At 33.6% G+C, this 17,782-nt stretch overlaps 1 protein-coding gene and 1 long non-coding RNA gene across 4 annotated transcripts in view; one reads left to right on the top strand and one right to left on the bottom strand.

Annotated features, from left to right (window-relative positions):
* Positions 1–17,782, top strand: part of LOC141459311 (uncharacterized) — a 53,690-nt gene that overhangs the window by 10,152 nt on the left and 25,756 nt on the right. For 2 of the 3 annotated variants that reach the window (XM_074138227.1, XM_074138228.1), the window contains exons 2-9: positions 1,167–1,443; positions 2,467–2,616; positions 5,320–5,462; positions 8,230–8,461; positions 9,508–9,606; positions 11,507–11,588; positions 12,723–12,773; positions 17,329–17,539. In XM_074138227.1, coding sequence (XP_073994328.1) covers positions 1,282–1,443; positions 2,467–2,616; positions 5,320–5,462; positions 8,230–8,461; positions 9,508–9,606; positions 11,507–11,588; positions 12,723–12,773; positions 17,329–17,539 — 1,130 coding nt within the window. In that variant the 5' untranslated portion in view covers positions 1,167–1,281. The remainder of the gene's footprint in view (positions 1–1,166; positions 1,444–2,466; positions 2,617–5,319; positions 5,463–8,229; positions 8,462–9,507; positions 9,607–11,506; positions 11,589–12,722; positions 12,774–17,328; positions 17,540–17,782) is intronic. The other variant, XM_074138229.1, reaches the window with a different exon arrangement.
* LOC141459313 (uncharacterized) lies at positions 5,288–7,612 on the bottom strand. The gene is made up of 3 exons (XR_012461439.1): positions 7,222–7,612; positions 6,992–7,134; positions 5,288–5,426 (listed from the first exon to the last, which is right to left on the bottom strand). It is a non-coding gene; the product is annotated as an uncharacterized lncRNA (long non-coding RNA).

The following is a 17,782-nucleotide window of genomic DNA, read 5'->3' as shown; positions in this document are numbered from 1 at the left end:
CTTCAATGTTTATCTTTAATTTTCAAGAGTGCAATCCTATATTCTACTAGAGTTTTTGATTATCTTGTCTAACAAAAGTTACAGGTTGAACACTTAAGAGATCCGAGTTTGCGAAGGTGATATTGTTTGAAACTCGTAGCCTTGAGTCAAACTCTAATGCTTTTCTTGTGTCCAATACGTGATGGTTAGAGTTGCTATAAGTTTGTTGAAATTAAATATTACTTGAGAATACCTACAATTGGTTCCTAACCAGTACATGTTGATCACTGTTTTTAGCATGGTATACTGGTCACTGCCAAAGTGAAAAAAGGTGTTTTGTAAAGACTACAATGGAACAAAAAATATCACATCCCTTCCTAAGTAAATTTTTAACTACGCCGCTTAGGCTAGAAGGGAACATCTTTATTTTTTTTAGGGTAGAAAATGTTACAAAATGAGTGTTAAATTTCAAATTCATGAATTTTATTTCTTCATGTTTAAATGTCATAGTAATCTGAACTCTGATTTGCTTGGTGCAAGTCCTGAAAAATCATTTTTATCCAATTGCCAAACAATTCAGTTCTGATTTACAGAGATATATGTACTTCAAAGGAAGTTATATTTTGTTGCGGCTACAATCAGGTAGGTTACTGCAATTGATTTCGTCGTTGTTTTCTTGATTGAGTTTTGATGATGTCCAATCTATGTATATTTGGTATAAGTTATTTGTGTCTACTTTTTAATTAATTTAGGCATCGTCTGCAAGGTGTAAATGCCCTAGTTAATTTTAGATCAGACTCTAGTATCTTAACCCAATATATAATGAAAACAAAAATAAAAGTCAGCTGTAACAAACCGCCTTTCCAGGCACTTAGTAGCCAAATTAGATGTATAACCTTCACACTACACGAGTACATTTGTGTATCAGAGATACAGAGAGCTTTGGCTCTGATGTGATACAGATATACTGTATAATATTAGAGCCAAAGCTTTCGAGGATGTATAATGACGATTTTTCAAGTAGTATTCTTAACAGACTAAAATTCATAATATAAAAGAAAAAAACGCCTAGAAAATAAGCAACAGCAAATTGTATAATAGTAGTTTCGCATCTCTAGATTTTTTAAATTTATTTCAGAATTTTTTTTTTTTGTTACTTCATTTAACATTTTATTTTTGTTTTACAGGAGAGGTTGACAAGATGATCTTCATTTGAAACTGATTACAGAAGGGCAGGGAGAATTGTGATATTCATGTTAGATCCTTGATAATTTTGCTTGGAAGCAAAAAAACAAGCTGAAAATGCCTCTACCTGACCAAATGGATTTAGTAGCGCAGCAGTACTGCCTACGGTGGAAGTACCACCATTCCAATCTTCAGGTTATGTTCGCCCAGTTATTAGAGAGGGAGAGCTTTTGCGACGTGACGCTAGCTTGTGAAGGAAAAACACTTCGGGCACATAAGGTAGGCCCTTTTGCCAGCCGCTTTCTTTAGTTGTAAATTTGTTGTGTCGTCGATGTTAAGTACTACTACTCTTATTAATTCAAGTAAGTATGCCTTCGAACAGAATCAGTTGAATGGAGAAGCCTGGATTACAATTCCCGACTTTCAAGTTCAGCTAGGTGCCTCCTTAGTTCTAACCAGAGCTAATCTAGAGGTAGCCATTGCATTGAGAATAGTCCGTGTACCAATACCTCATACAATTTGCTGACGCTCCTTAAGTTTCAATACATCTGCTTATGATTTATAATATTTTGATTTGATTTTGTTAAAGTTGGGTAGTTTGCCTATGCCACCTCGAACCAAGTTGTCCTACTGTGACATTGTGACGCCTATTAGTTAGAGCACTACTCCAGTCGTTTGATTATATCTAGGAGTAATGTGTGTTAATATAATTATCAGTCAGTAGAAAAGAAAATACTACTCTATCCGAAGCTTCTATGGGCATAAGTATATAGTTCAGGGCGAAGCTAAAGTGCGTGCATTTTTTTTTCTCTAAGTAGACGTCCTTAACCATAAAAGCTCTTCGCTCTCATCCAATATGTGCTCTTTTTTCGGATAAATACTCCACTGACCAACGTTAGGCAATGTTTCCTTAATTTGCAGTTGCCACGCAGAGGACCCAAGAAAACATCGCCTTCCCCTGTCTTGTTTGGATAATATAGTTTTAAATTTTGCGAGTAAATTACGGTTGAAACTGCCTGAGGGCCTGATGTTTCCACCAACCAGTCTTGCCCAACCTTTAGATTTTTGTACTTACGAGAAATTTGATGTCTCAAAAATGCCCTAAACGTACAACCATCCATTTGGAGGCCATCCAAGAAAGGCCTCCTTTGGATAACAATTCTCACCTAAGCTGAACAAGTTAGACTAGAAGTAAATTCATTGAAATTTTCTTTTACGTGATTTGCATATTTTTAAGCTTAATAACTAATGGACACATACTTAACTGATACAATTGACAAATGTTTATTTGGTCTTTTCCAGATGATGTTGAGTGCCTGCAGCACATATTTTGATTCCATATTTTCTAAACACGAAGAGAAGGATCCTATAGTAATTTTGAAAGATGTTAAATTTGAAGACATTAAAGCATTAGTAGAATTCATGTATAAAGGAGAAATTAATGTAGAAAATGTAAGTTAATTAGAAAGAGCCGGTAAATTTTCGTTAGGCTATTACTTTAAAAAAAAAATAGAGCTCCTGAAGGTGGCGGTTTAATAATTTCACTAATTGTAGTCTTCATAAAATGACCTTGTTTTGTGCAAATTTGTTACTGAAACTCTTCTGAGCATTTCCTTCTTTTTTCTTTTTTCAACTCATTGAGTTTGTAAACATTAAAATAAAGTAAAAAGTCTTTTCACATGTTGAATAAAAATATACTCATGGAGGAAAAACAAAACAGAAAATGTGAATATTTTTGTTTTGATAAACTTCAGTTAATGATTGTATAAGATAATATTTGGACATCAGAGTGGAGGCTAGACTGCTACGATCCTCGAACTGTCAGTTTAGGTTTCTGATTGTTTTGCTTACAGCACTCTTTATTGACTACTGATTACTGCAGGTAGTGCAATCGTATCAAATTTCGAAGTTGAGTTTTGGGCATCACCGTGGGATATGACTATAACTTTGCGTTTAAAAATCTAGGGAATTACCATTACACTTCGATATTATGGTGGGTTGATCCGTTTATAGGGACGGCGACCTTTGTGGTACTGGGTTCGTGTCCAGGCCGAGGCCTTGCATTTTATTTAATGGTTAATATAAGAAATTTATGGTAAAGTATGTTTACTGTCCTCTTCCGCCCACGACAAGTGATTGGGAATTAGACGTAAGGCCCATCTGAAAAAAATAGTGTTTTTGCTTTTTTTTATCGGTTTGTTTTGCCTTCTTATAACTTTATTATAGCCACGTAGTAAAAGAATGGTATAACAACTTTCTAAATTTTTATTCGTTAAGTGAAATGTAATTCTTTGTGATCATCTACCTGCGACCCAATAATAAAAATAGATAATTATTTTCACATCTATTCACTATCTCTTATGTTCATTACATTGAGGCTGTCGCTTCTCCGAACCTCATTTTTAACAACAGTATCTTATTAAGAATATTTACCTACATAAAACTGGGTTTTTGCAAAATTCCCCTCCTATTTGTCTTTTTTTTATATAAACTTTAATAATAACGGTTCCCCTTGCCACTATTAATGTATTTTTCATATTGAGGAATCGGTCCAGAACAAGAAACAAAAACAATCCGTCTTTTGCCAACGTTTCGGCAAATGTATTGCCTTTTTCAGGGCGTGGCTATGCGGGTTGATTGGTTACAGAAAACTCAAAGCGTTGGCAAAAGACGGATTCTTCGCTAATTGAATCCCTAATATGAATTTTTACGGTCACATAAAGCTAATACAAACTCGTATTCTTTTTCCACAAATAGTAAAATACCTAACTGTTCGCTTTAGAAGTTGTCATTCAACGATTGTCGAAACGTCCAAAAATTTATAAAATGGTATTTAAATAAAATTTATAAAATACTTAAGTACGCTATCGAATTTTCTCAAAAATGATTTAAATGGTTTTCGTACTTGCGTATGCGCACTAGTCTGTTATCTTTTTTATTTTGAAACATTTATTTTAATTTCAGGAAGGCGTGAGTTTGCTTTCGCTTTCCTCCAAATTGAAATTATACTTATCTAGTCTATATACTTTTTATAATGTTAAAAAGCGAAATCGCTTGACCTCAAATTGTAATTTCCAGAACACTTTTTTCATTTTACAGATTTTTGGTAATCACCAATCGGTTTCTTGTATACTTCTAGAAAAGAGAGGGGCTTTCGAATAAATTCAACAGCATCTGTTGTGACTTCTTCCTGTGAAATGTATTTTTACGTGGAATCCGTATGTGTGAATGTTAAATAATGAGCCTGGAGTTAGTTTGTTGTTATCTGAAACCTAATAATTGCTTCAACTTTCGCGTAACAGACTTTGTGTGTATTAAATTAGTGTAAGCGATTATAGATAGATGGGATGATTGATTTATGGGAGTGCTTTTATATTCTGAGTATGTATGTGCCCCACTAAAGAAACTAATATTTGTGGAAATTTGGTCGTTTTAGAATTAGAACTAAGAAATTTGTCGACGTAAAAGTTGATAGAGGGTGTCATTCCAGATTTTTTTGCGGGCCAACCTTTAAAATAGGGAGTACTTTAAGTTTGGGGAACAATGGGCTGAACTATTGCTAACTTAATGTGAACTTGTGAAGTATCCTGACTGTAGTTTATCTTGCAGATTTTTCCAGTGAGAACATTGAACGATAAATGCCAAATTATTAGAAAGTATATATATTTTGTTATTTCTTACATATTAATAATATGTAAGCTGTATTAAAATAAAATATGCGTATTAGTTTAAATCTTATTTCCTGTTTATTATGTATTTTCCTATCCTTATCAGATAAACTTATCAAAGGAAATTTGTATATGATTAAGCTGACTTTAAAAAACAATTAATCTGTTTACAAGTTATAAACTATGTATTGTTTGTTTCAAGATTGAAACTTAATAGTTTAGTTGACTTGCTTTTGTTGTAAAACGAGGTTACCTAAGTAATTAGTAATTATTTTAAGCTATGGGTAAAGACATATAACGTGTAAGATACTTGAAACAATTCTATCGTTATTGTTTTTCTTAGGTGTATTGAAGTTTAAACTTCACAGCCCTAGTTTGTATTAAATTAAGCTTGTCAAAATTTACCAGAATCGTTAACATGTGATATGGTTGCCTTCCAAATGGTTCAATTGTAAGAATTTTCTATTGATATTGTATTTCTTTTTAGTCCCAGTTAAGTACGCTTCTTCAAACAGCTGAAGAGTTGAGAATCAAAGGCCTTGCGGCAGTCTCCTGGAGGTCAACTGAAAGTCATCACCAGGGCACACCTAAAACCTTGGAACATGACGTTATGTCATTAAATAAAGGGGGGTATGTATCTTTAGGGAAGCAGGTGTTTCTAGTATGTGCAAATAGGCGAGAACAAATGTAGTAAGAATTAGCAGTAGACTTATCAAGTTAAATCTTAACATTTTTTATTAATTTATTCTTTGCGCTCACGCCTATTTCCACATCTAAACAATCCAGACAAAGTAATCTAATGTTTCATTACTTGTAATTAGTGTATCAGACTTAAGTGTAAATTGTTAGTATTGCTTCTAATGTGCAATAAGAAGCTTCATAGGAATAGCGGTAAAGTCCTTTGAGTTTGATTAAAAATGCATTTATCATGCAAGAAAATCAACGTACTTCACTATTAAGTCGTTACAAAAGTCTTTGTGCATGAAAAAAATGTTAATCTTTAAAGATTGATATTACATCCTTTTTGTTGGTTTTCGTGCTTTAAACCGGTGTCCATTTTTTGACTAACTCTTTAGTCAGTTAACTACCCCATCACAATTTGCAATCAAAGAAACAAATTGTGAGTTTCGGGACTGAGACTTCTTTATTAAAAGAAACATCCGTGTTTCTTAAATCAACAAGGGCGGTAGCGTTTTGGTTATACAGTTCAAAAATGGAATTACTGGACAAGATCAGGTCGTTCTTCAGTTATTAATTAAAAATTTCTAGAGTGTGTGAAATAGCACATATATTGGAAGTTGAAGAATAAAGAGCTTCGATCGGGCGCGACAACCGCTTTCTTTGAAGTATAGGTGTTCTGGATTTAAGCCAAGACCAGTTTATTAATGAAATTTTCATAGTGAAAACTAAGGTATATATAAATTTGCACCTCCCTAAAGATGAACTCGTAAAAAATAATGCTTCAATTTTCGTTGGAGCGAAAGAGTTCTGCGTTTTTCCGCTTTTTGCAGGCTGTGTAATTCATTCTAAACTTAAAAATGAAAAACTAAATACGTGTTTATTCTTCAGTTAACCAAAATATAGTAATTACAAAACTTGAGAAAGTTTTTGCCTCAGCCCTACATTTTTTTTAATTTTTTTCCCGGCGCATCAACAGCAAGGTTATTAGCGCCCACAGCCCTATTATTGCAACTTTTGTTTCTGGACTTTTCTGGTCTAAGATTTATCTCCTAAAAGACGGCGCACAAAAAATTATAAAGCATTTAGATCATGTTTAAAAATTAACACTAAATTAGTCGTTCGGTCGCAAATCGAATTGTTCGCAGAAATATAATTAAAAGTAGAAGAAATATATATATATATATAAAAGATGTTTTATATGCACATAGACTTTATTAACTGGTTTATAACGACTACATGAGTTCTAAGTTGATGAAGAAGACCTATAGTGACATTTTATTCAAGCTAGCTATAACATAGCTACAACTTAGCTTTAGCGCCGCAGTGCTGTAAAGTAAATTGTGAAATATTTAGCATGTATATATTGCTTTAATCAGTTTCGGATTTTTTGTTCATCTTTATCATCAATGTCTTGCTCATCAAATTCGTTAAAAAATTTAGACCTTCCACTACTACTACAATATTTGGTTCAAACTCACCAACGGTGCATGACAAAAGCTTAATTACTGCAAGTTTTAATTACGTATATAGAGTTTAGTCTCTTAAAATGGTCTTCAGTATTGCCTAAAGCCATCGAAATTTTTCAGCTCTTCGAATCAAGCTACTTCATCTATCATGCCTTCTGAAATTAAATTTCAAATTACACTTTGTACTCAATGTGGCTGAAGCATCAAATATACACTGTAACCTCAATGTAGAAAAATCTTACGGCTTGAGGAATGTAGAAACATTAAATACTATGGACGCTAATGTCCCTGCAGTTGATGTACAAAAAAAAAAGTCACTAAATTTTTTACTCTGGGAGATAGGGTCCACAATGCTGAGCTTTAGCAGTTATTGCGGCTCCTAATACCCTATTTGCTGTCCTTACCATTCATCCATTTCAAGAATTGCTAAAAATAAGATGTACCGAACAAATTGAACAGAATGAGCAAAACATGTCACAATTCTGAGCTCCTGAACTCTGAAGATGAGTGAATGTCCAAAATTCTGTCGGAAACAAAAGATTCTGTGACATAAATATCTCTAAGTTGTTTTATGCTTGCCTTAACTGAGTTAAATGAGGTATTTTTGGTGATTTCAGGCATTCGGAATTTTTAATTTATTTAAATAATTTACGGATCTTATCCACTAAATTTCCCAAACTCAACAACTTGGCACTTACGTTTCTTTTGAGAATTGTTACCCAAGAAGTTCGTAAGGTTCAGGTTACTTTAGAATTCATTTTAGAATTCTCGATCATCACCTTCTGAATCACAAGAGGTCACAATATTTGTTTAAGGGAGATCTCAATTACTATTATATGTTTAAGGCTAATAATGAAAATTAGTTAATAATTTATTAATAATTATTAGAAAATAATTAATTATAATTATTTTTACTGAGATAAATTCGTTCTCTCGCTCTCACAATATATTTTAAATAAAGGGAAATATGTAATAGATACTTAAATCAATTACTAGATAAATATAAGAACATAACATAAATTTTTCTAATAAAACAAACGCATTTTTTATGTAAAACAATTTTAACAAAATTAATCTTGTCTCTGGAAAATGTGTGTAGTAACCTTTGTTATAAACTCTCATAACCTCTCAGTAACGCAGAAATTGCTGAAAGATTTGACGATGGCGATTTTGTTAAACATCGTTAATCTGTTGTTTTTATTATTTTTTCAATCTGAATCTGTTGAGAATGCGCCCTGTGTTTTGTTTAGATCAGTTGGACGAGCGCAGATGGTGCAGCAAAAAGTCTCTCCAACGACACCTCAACCTGTTGTCTCTCCACCGCAAACGGCCCTCAATCCTCAATATTCAACTACAGACACCTCAGCTGCAGTAGCTGCTCGTAAGCGTAAGGGTAAATCTGATTATAGTGACATTTATAATCCTGCAAAAATGCCATGTTTGCCTAATCAACATTCTCAGCCGGCATCGGACGATTTTGTAGTAAGTGTACAATATTTTTAAAAGCATGAATTTTTACTTGTTAATATAAATCTTAAGTTCTTGCTGGTGTATCTTTCGGCCCCTTTTGTGTAGTTCCTTTATCAAAGTCAGCGTATGGGAAGTGGATAACTCAGTATTTAAGTTAGTACATTCGTCTCCTACGCGAAGTCCAACTGCCTGCTCTTAAATTTTCTCTTCCTGTAAACGGTACAAAATATGACATATTTTTGAACCATCATAAAGTTCCGTCTCGAAAAATAACAAACAAAGTAATCAACCTCACTCAAATAATCACTGCTCATTTGATTAAGCTAGGCTATGTCACCTCAAGTGAAAAGCACCTTTATAAAGGAGGTTAGTACTCGAAACATTAATTCCTGTGACAATAATGCTAGGAAGACAATGTGGTGACTTCTGACGAACCTTCTTATAAACATCTAAGGACGCATTTTTTCTAAAAAAGATAAGGCTCTGGATTTGGTGCGTCTGTTAGATTCCAGTTCTAAGAATTGCCTGCTGAGAAACGGATTAATGTATTCTATAGTATGTTCTTAGCTGACCAGCTAGTTACGATGCATGCTGCCATGACTTGCAACAATCTTTTTGCAATTTGGGCAGGACACTAATGCACACTAATTAATGCATTTCAAGTTCCATCTTGTTTGTTCTTCCACAATTATTTGAATTGAAATAGTGTAAGGTCCGAAAATTAGTATGAAGTAATATTTGGGACGAAAGTATTAAACCTTTGGGATCACGGGATAATTGATGTCGTTCCCTAGATGGTAGAAGATTGTTCAATAAAATTGTATATTGTCACAAACTAGTGTTTTACTTGCTTGTAAACATAATAATATGTTTAATATATATTATTAAATATAATATTATCTGTTGTTTATACGCTGAAATTTAGTGCACTCATTTAATGTAGTAGGTTGTGGTGTTTATGAAAGACTTAGCAACTGCATATAAAGTCTGCTAAGACGAATGAATTAGTTTGTAGAACATAAAAATAAACAATTAATCTGTGTTTGTATTACTTATAGAGTGAGAGTGCGGACGAAGATAGTCAAGAAGGAATGTGGGATACCCGATCCCATGAGGAGGCGTATTCGGAACCCGAAGATGTTAAACCTATTATTAATGTGAGTTGAATTTAAACAAACTAATTTGAATTTAAATTAGCATATGCAACCTCATCCTTTTTACCATATTAACAGAGTTAGATAGTATTATTGATTTTATGTCATAGCATGCATTTTTTCCTTTTTGCCGATCGATCTCGAATTTAAATTTATCCATTCACCATTTCAAGGTGGTTGAAAATTCTAATCCCAACAGAAATAAGAAAAACATGAGAGTCTATGAAAGATATTATAAACGATTTTACTTGAAGTGTGTAATCATGGAATAAACATTTTCAGCAACGTATTTCTCGAAATCTATTTAATCTATGTTGTTGCAAAAAATTACAGTCATAAAGGAGGATTTGTCTAATATTTTAAAGAAAATTTGGGAATTTTATCTTTTATGGAAAAAGAGAAAAAAATTGTCAAAGTTGGGTGTTTTTCAACGTTACGCTTTTTCTTGCAGTTTTTGACGATCAACCCTTATACAACTGTCCTACCGGACTGTTTTAATTTTATATTTTTTAAAACAATCACAGATTATTCCATGATTGTGAACTTCAAAATAAAGCCAGTGTAGAGAAAAAGTTAAGATGTATGAAAAAACAAAAGTGCCAAAGGTTTCAAAGTTGCGCTGACGTAACCCATTAACACTCGCCACTCTGAATTAATGCTTTTTCTTTATATTGTTTTAAGGTGATTTCACATTTTAAATTTCGAGTTTTCACTCTGTTGAAATATCTGTTTTTAGGTCCTCATAGTTCGAAAAAAGTGTATTTTTTTCCCTAAAATAATCTCTTTCTCTGTGTTTGTGCGTGGAGAAATATCTAAAAATCGTAGAAAGCTGAAATTTTATATTTAGATTGATTTCTACCAGAGGACCTCACTATAAATTAGCGAACAAAATCTATTAGATTAGATTATCGGGGAGGGACCTGTGCCCCACGGCACCGCAGCCAAAAGAGGCTTATTGTGCCATCCCCCTTTGGATCTAGAGGTTGAGGACTTTCCCTACTAGTTCTTTTTGCGCTACTATCTCTTTTGGTCTCAAAGAGCCAAATGTTTCATAACGTAATCGAACAGCCAGTGAGAGGCCGTTTCCTCCTTACCCTGACACAATTTGGGCAACGGTTCCGAGCTATTGAGCCCCTCCTTGTACAGATGACTATGCCCTGTGTGTACTGCGTAAATGTATTGGGGTGTAACAGTATATGTTGCTCATGTTCATGTTGTTTGGCTGGGATACCCGCAGGGACGCCAAGTACCCTGAAGAAGTGGCTAATCCACTCCCCCCTACGGGGACAAAATCTATTAACCGGATCTATCACTTTACTGAATGAATTTTTAATTTTTTTTTTATATTCTAATTGCACTGGTATGGGTGTACAACTTTTATTTATATATATTTTTTTCAAGGAAAATCTTATTAAGCGAACTTCTAGGATGGGAAGATCGGTATTTTCCCCTCTAAACTACCTTTTCAGTATATGCTACGATTCTGTGTGGTTTTTATTACAATTCCAAAAGTACAGGATGTGACAGATTACAGAATGGACTTCCTACTTTTCTGAGGATTTTCCGACAATGGCTTCTAATGTTCACCTTAAATTCGTATGTTAATCGAAATTTATTATTTTATCGTCAAAAATTCGGGAATTGTAGTAAGAGGGTACTTTGAATACGATTTATCTGCTTATTAAATTACCATATATTTTTAAAAAAAGAAGTTTTAAAAATCGGAGTATTTGTAAAATTAAGGTTTTCTTTTTGGCACGACGTTTAAAAAGTAATCAAATCAATAAAATAAAATAGTGGGAGGGTTTCGCATCAAATTTATTTGAATTTTTGTTAATATGACGTTTTAAAAAAATTATTGGGATTGTCCTTCTTTGAAATTTCATTTTTGTTTTTTCTCCAGAATAATGCGAACAACGCTGGACTGCCAACGGTAATTGAAGGAGAGAACTCGATAAAATCGGAACCGCCGTCAGATCGACAAGGTATATTGGATTTAACTGTGCTTATTTCACAATTCACTTTATGTTTGTACTGCTTGCACACATTTAATGTTCCTTCGAAGGTAAAAAGAATGCAGATTTTTCTGATTCCCCATGTAAATTTCAATATATATGGGTACTTATTAATCATAAAAAAGTGGAACCAGCGTCTTGACTTCTATGCGGCAATATTTCTGACTTCCTCTTTTCCTTCTGGTTGATATGATTTGCGAATTCTGCTTCAATAAGTTTTCTACGAGGCTGATACTAAGAAGAAATGATAAATTCGTTTTGTTTAACATCATGCCATTATGTGTTATATGTGCCATTGCAATATGCATTCTGTTCATTCTCGGCAGGGTCTAACGGAATCAGGAAACTAGGCTCTGAAGTCAAGCCTTCCTTAAAGCTCCAAAATCATCACTTAGAAAGTGGAGTCCTCGGAAAACACAATATTTTGGTTGAGAACAAAAGAGTTATCATATTTTGAGTTAATCAAGGCTTCTTTGGCATCTAATTTAAAGAATTAGCTGATAACTATCATTGATATAGCTGATAATTGGCTAAGAAGAGCGCGCAGCACTCCCGTTGTCAGCAAAACCTTTCTTTAGGTGAAACAACCATGCAGTCTAAGAAAATTCTTAAATTGAGAAAGAAACCAGGAATGCATCGCAATGGAAAACCAACAGCGTGTTTCCTGGTGAGAACATTACTGTCTTGCTTTGTCTATAAAGTGATGGCTCTCGCAGAGGAAACTTCACTATATTTTACACGGATCCGCGATGCCACCATTTAAAAGAAGTTTAAAAGCCCAGATATTTACCAGGTGTTGAAGATTGATTTGTACTCTTCCAGGTCCTACAATGGTCTAGATAATGGGATATGGAAGTACACGTATTTCTCAAAAGTCAATAATCTATTTAGTAATAGAGGTTTTCTATGCGAGCCTGTCAGTTTTGTCATGGTTTTAGGATGTGTACGACCATTCCTCATCTTAAATTGTAACACAGCTTTGAATTCTTATTTTATATTAATTTACCTATTTAGTTTTAAGAAAGTACATTGAAATGCTAAGATTTGTAGAAAATGTAAGAAATATTGCTAGTTATACATATTTTATGACCTTAATGCTTACAGATGCGACTGCTTCTCAGCCAAAGACAGTTGGTAGTGTACCCGTTAAACCAGGTAGGTACATTTATGTGTGGGTACTATGTCAATGCTACCATTGAAATCTGTTGGAATAAAAACTTTACATTGTAATTATTCTCAAAACTAGTAGGACTGGGCTTGATCAGCAATTAACTAGACTATGTTACAAGTCCGTCATAGTTTAATTTTTACAAGCCAGTTTGCTTATTAATTGAGGGGTTTATTGTTCCTTTCTTATGGGGTGCTACAACTTATGCGTGTGATGTGTTTAGAAATCCATCTGTTGTTTTCAGTGAAGTTTCTTGGTTGAACTATTTTGACTACCCATGCATAATCTCCAATCTGGAGAACCAAGATTATTTTTGTTTTCCTTCATTTATGCGGTAGTCGGTAAAAGATGCAGACGCCCCGACACGCTTCTTTTAAAGTGACTGTGTAACTCGCCTCTGTCACCATTGTCTTTGTTCATCCGGTATCAGTCTCTTATCTTGGAAGGTGCGGACGACCTTAATTCGTGCTGTTCGGAGTAGTTGGTTAGTCTATTGAGGAGAGGTTTCTTTTCACACTAGCTGTTCAAAGCTGTAAACACATTGGTGTTTACATTCTCCCAGGGGAGAGGAGTCCCTGGGATAGGAGTCTTTCACTTGTACAGTGTCTTACTATTCCGATTTTTTCATCTACATTGCATTAGAAAACGTGAAACATGAACTGGAAAGTGAGAATGGGAACTTCGGGAAATAAAAACTAGCTATGGCAGACATGTGCCCACATGCAAATGTAAAACAAACCATTAAACCTTTTCTTCAGAGGTCCTTGTTCAATATGATTTTTTTTGAAGATGGGCCAAGAATTGGCAGCTCACCAGTGGGCATTCAGCGCATTCGCCAGTAGATATCTCTACTAAATTGTAAAGTTATGAAACAAATAAAGTCTGCTTATTTTTTTAAAACTAATGGCTCATCATTTTCTTCCAGCAGTTCTTAACCATCATTGTTTTTTACCATTATAGTGATCGGTAAATTGAATAGCGAGCTTCTTTTGCTTTTTGATTCATTATCTCTCTCTTTAGTTTTTGTTTATGAAGAACTATGGTTTCTGTATTTCAGGATTTTAAATTTTAATGGGAAAATGATTCATTGTTATTAAAAAATTCAATCAACTAAATTATTTCATCAAGTGTAATCCAAATTCAAGTTTAATAATCCGAACACTTGTATAAAAGCAGCTTGAAACAATTTGTTGCTTCAATGCACTGTGTAAGAAAGAAAGAATGTTTGGCGCACTGTACATACTATACTGCACTGCATTCCTTTTTTTGCTCCTAGCGATGCCTACGTAGAAGTTAAGAAAAAATTGTATATAATGTAACACTGGCTTCCATGAATCTTATTATTTAAATCTTTGGTAAACAGTTAAATGCATTGAAAGATCAAAATTCTATATTTTGCAGAAAGCCGTATCTGGTATTAAAATGGTTTAAATAATAACGGAAAGAATTAAAATTTCTGACTGCTTATAGATAGTTATGTACCATAGGGTCTTCTTCAGTCTCATTCGCTGTTAAGTTACAGCCAAATACATTATAAAAATATTTTTTTGTATCACTATTGTAAAATGTATTAATAACATAATTATTATTTGTTTATAATGTTTCTCAGCCGTTAGGTGAGACGTAACATTTTGGGTGTTGTGTTTAAATGCCAACGTTATGGGATGAATTGTATTTTTTTTTTAATCCTAGAAAAAAAGAAGTAGAACAAAACAGCACTTGAAAAGGGGATGGACAAAGGATCAAGCCTTAAAATGTATTCAGTTTATAAATATAATTTCTCGAAAATTGTTGCTAAATCAGAGTTTGTCATTTGTGAAATGTATTTAGCGAAAGGTATATGTAAGCTTACTGTCTGTTGGTGATATAACTTCCGAAATGTTATTGTGATCAAATTAAATGGTTAAACTAATCATATCTGTTATATGGTCACTTCTTTATTTTGTATATTGTTCTGTTAACAGCAATTGTAGTATTTGGTTTTGTTTACTTACGAAGAGTGTGGTAGATGTGCTGACTCTTTCTAAATTTGAGAGTTCAGTAGATAGTACGTATTTCGTAATATTCAAAGCCGCAGCTGGGAATCCCTGGTAGCAATAATGACAAGAAAAAAAATAATTTTTTTTTTTTTCTGTTATCAGATTTTTTTAACCAAATTCTAGTGTCTTGATATTTTTAATGTCAATAGCTCTGAAGTAGCAAAACCTTTTAGTGTGAAGAGCATCCGTAGCGCTATAATGCAGGTCTCGTAATTGTAGATCCGTATCAATATAGCACTTACTTATTTTAGATTTATGCAAATTCTGTGTTATGCGGCAGAAGATATTTTTTTTGAAAATATACGGAAAAGTTCAGGTTAATTGCCGTAAATTTGTGGCACATCAGCTTGTATCATTATTGAATATATGTAACTGTACTTAAGAAATAAAAAAAAAAGTTTAATATTTATAATTTATTTTTAAAGAAATTCAATTACAGTAATAAATAAAAATTATATTTCGTTAATATTGTATATTAGTTTATTATTATAATATTGGTAGTGAGTTTCGGCTAGAACAGAAAAAAGTTTTTGAATGCCCAAGTTTCATGTAAGCATATGTGTGTTATTTCTGTGAGGAAATGCAATATACCAAAAAGCTAACTCTAATTTGCATTGGCTCGATGCTGCTTGTTTCACACGTTCGTTTCACGATTGTCTCAGTCCTTGAAGGGCTTTGGTTTGTGTTAGGTATTAAAATATGGAGACCATTGATACCAGTTTTTGTATGTGTTGACAAGGAATGAAGAGATGTGATTGGCTGGATATGAGAGGTTTGATTGTAACTTTAAGAAAATGCAGAAAATTAAGAAAAGTGTTTGATAAATGAATGGGAGTGTGTTTGAAAAAGAATGATTATGAGGAAAATCTGGGTAGATGTGGAGGATTATGGATGGGAGTCAGCATAATGTCAGCATGCTGTGCGAAAAAGCTCATTGCTCCAATTCAGTTAACTGAACATTTATTACGTTTTTTAGTTTGTTTTTATTAGTTTGTTTGAAAAAAAAAGGTGAAATAATTTTGCCAAAGTCAAGTGCTGTTCTGGTTGACTTATAGTTTTTTTAAGTTAACTATGTGAAAGTGGTTTTAGATGGGGAGAAGGGTGTGGGTCTGAAGAGGGGAACGAATAGAATGTTTTTCAAGGTCATTGAAGATCGTGGGAAAGTTTTCTCTGGAATATTACCAAAACTGTAGTGTTACCACGAACTCCCATTATATTGAATTGTTGAAAACCTTATGATTTCATTGAACACGAATGATATTCGGAACCTAATCGCTAATCATTTCCAATAGTTGAAGGAGGTAGAATGCAGTGAACACCGACGTGTTAAGGCCCGAGCCCAAATTATTGTATGTCCACTTCGCAAGGGTACCTTGCAGAGTTTATGTAGTGGCGAGGTCGAAATCCACGGAATTCTTTAAAGCCGTAAAATAGGTTTACGTCTCTAGCAACGTCTTTTAGAGAAACGTAAGTGCTTTTCGATTTCTTTATTATTATGATGTGAAAAGTTTACAGGAAAAACATGGATTGTATACAAAAAATACAAAACTGAAAACAAAAATATATACATATAAAAAAATCAATCAGAGCATTTACGAGTTCGATAGAAAAGGAGTTTTTTTCGATAGAAGGGGCCGACAACCGGGAATTTTTGGCGGTGCTGGGGGGGGGGGGCAAGCACCCCATTTTAATAAAAATTTGGAACAATATGTTAAAATTTGGAAAAACATTTCAATCTATTTTCTGCTTCGTAACTAATGGTTCTTCTTTTCTAAGTAAAATTGATTATCCAGCACCTTATCGTAGTGTACACAAAAAATTTTTAAATTCGTTAAAAATGAAAAATAAAATATTAAATCGTATTTTTACCAACTCCTTCAACGCAGAAGGTATTAATCTCTTATAGAATGCAGTCCGTAGAAGTTCTCTTAATTAACTATATTACATGCCATATTAATTTATGCCAGCTGCACTTCTACCTCACAGGACATTAAGGACCAACTCACGTGCAAGTATCATCAGATAGAATATTTCAGTCGCAAACCGGTCTATTTTCTGTTTCCTTATTTATCTTGTGCAAATAATTTCTTCGTGCATTTGAAACCATGATTATATTAAATTTATGTCAACTGTGTTAAGTGAGTTATAAGATATGTACATCGAAACGTTGGCATTTTAACCTTATTCCACTGAAACTCTCTACATATGCAACTTAACTGTGAGGTGGGTATTAAACTACTCATTTCGTACCTGCAGTAAATACACTTGAGAAAATTGTGTAATTTGTTTTTCCAAATTAATGAAGCTAAGTTGAAATTAAAGCTATGTACTCAAATGTAAAACATTTTTAGTGTTTAAAATTATTTTGTTTTGTGTATTCAATATTCTTAAACGTGTTTTTATTGAAGCCGGTGAGGAACAAAACCTTTCTCTTTGAACTTACTATCTCTCATTGGTTTGCCTGCTTTTGAAATTTCCTAATTCATTTGTTCTATTTCCTAAGAACTGGTGGACGTGATTAAGATGACTGCATACATTCAACAAGGTGGCCGGCGCCCTCACTTTTGGGAGACATCTTCCACCAAACGTGTCATGGAGGCCATAAAGAACAAAGAAATAGAAATGAAAGTTGCAGCTGAACTACTAGGGGTTTCCTATGGCACCCTGTACGGTCGATATCGCGATGCATACGGATGCTTGAAGCATCCTTACAGGTAAATTAATGACTTTTATTTTATATTCTTGTTCTGCCGCGAGAGCAACTATTGCAATCGTGTCAAATTTTCGGAAAGATACGTTTTCACAGATACTCTGATTGGGATGCAATATTTTTAGCGCATGGTCTGGATGTGTCTGGACGGATTATCTCAAAAATCAAAAATCGCACGAACTCCTTCTTGGTAATCTGTTTGGTTTCTGTACTCGGTTCTAATTCAACAATTTGGCTGAAATTAGCC

The sequence above is a fragment of the Rhodnius prolixus genome, unplaced genomic scaffold (assembly GCF_049639745.1).
Source record: "Rhodnius prolixus isolate KJV_2025 unplaced genomic scaffold, Rpr scaffold_11, whole genome shotgun sequence".
Taxonomy (NCBI): Eukaryota; Metazoa; Arthropoda; class Insecta; order Hemiptera; family Reduviidae; genus Rhodnius; species Rhodnius prolixus.
This window is presented reverse-complemented; position numbering and strand designations above follow the sequence as displayed.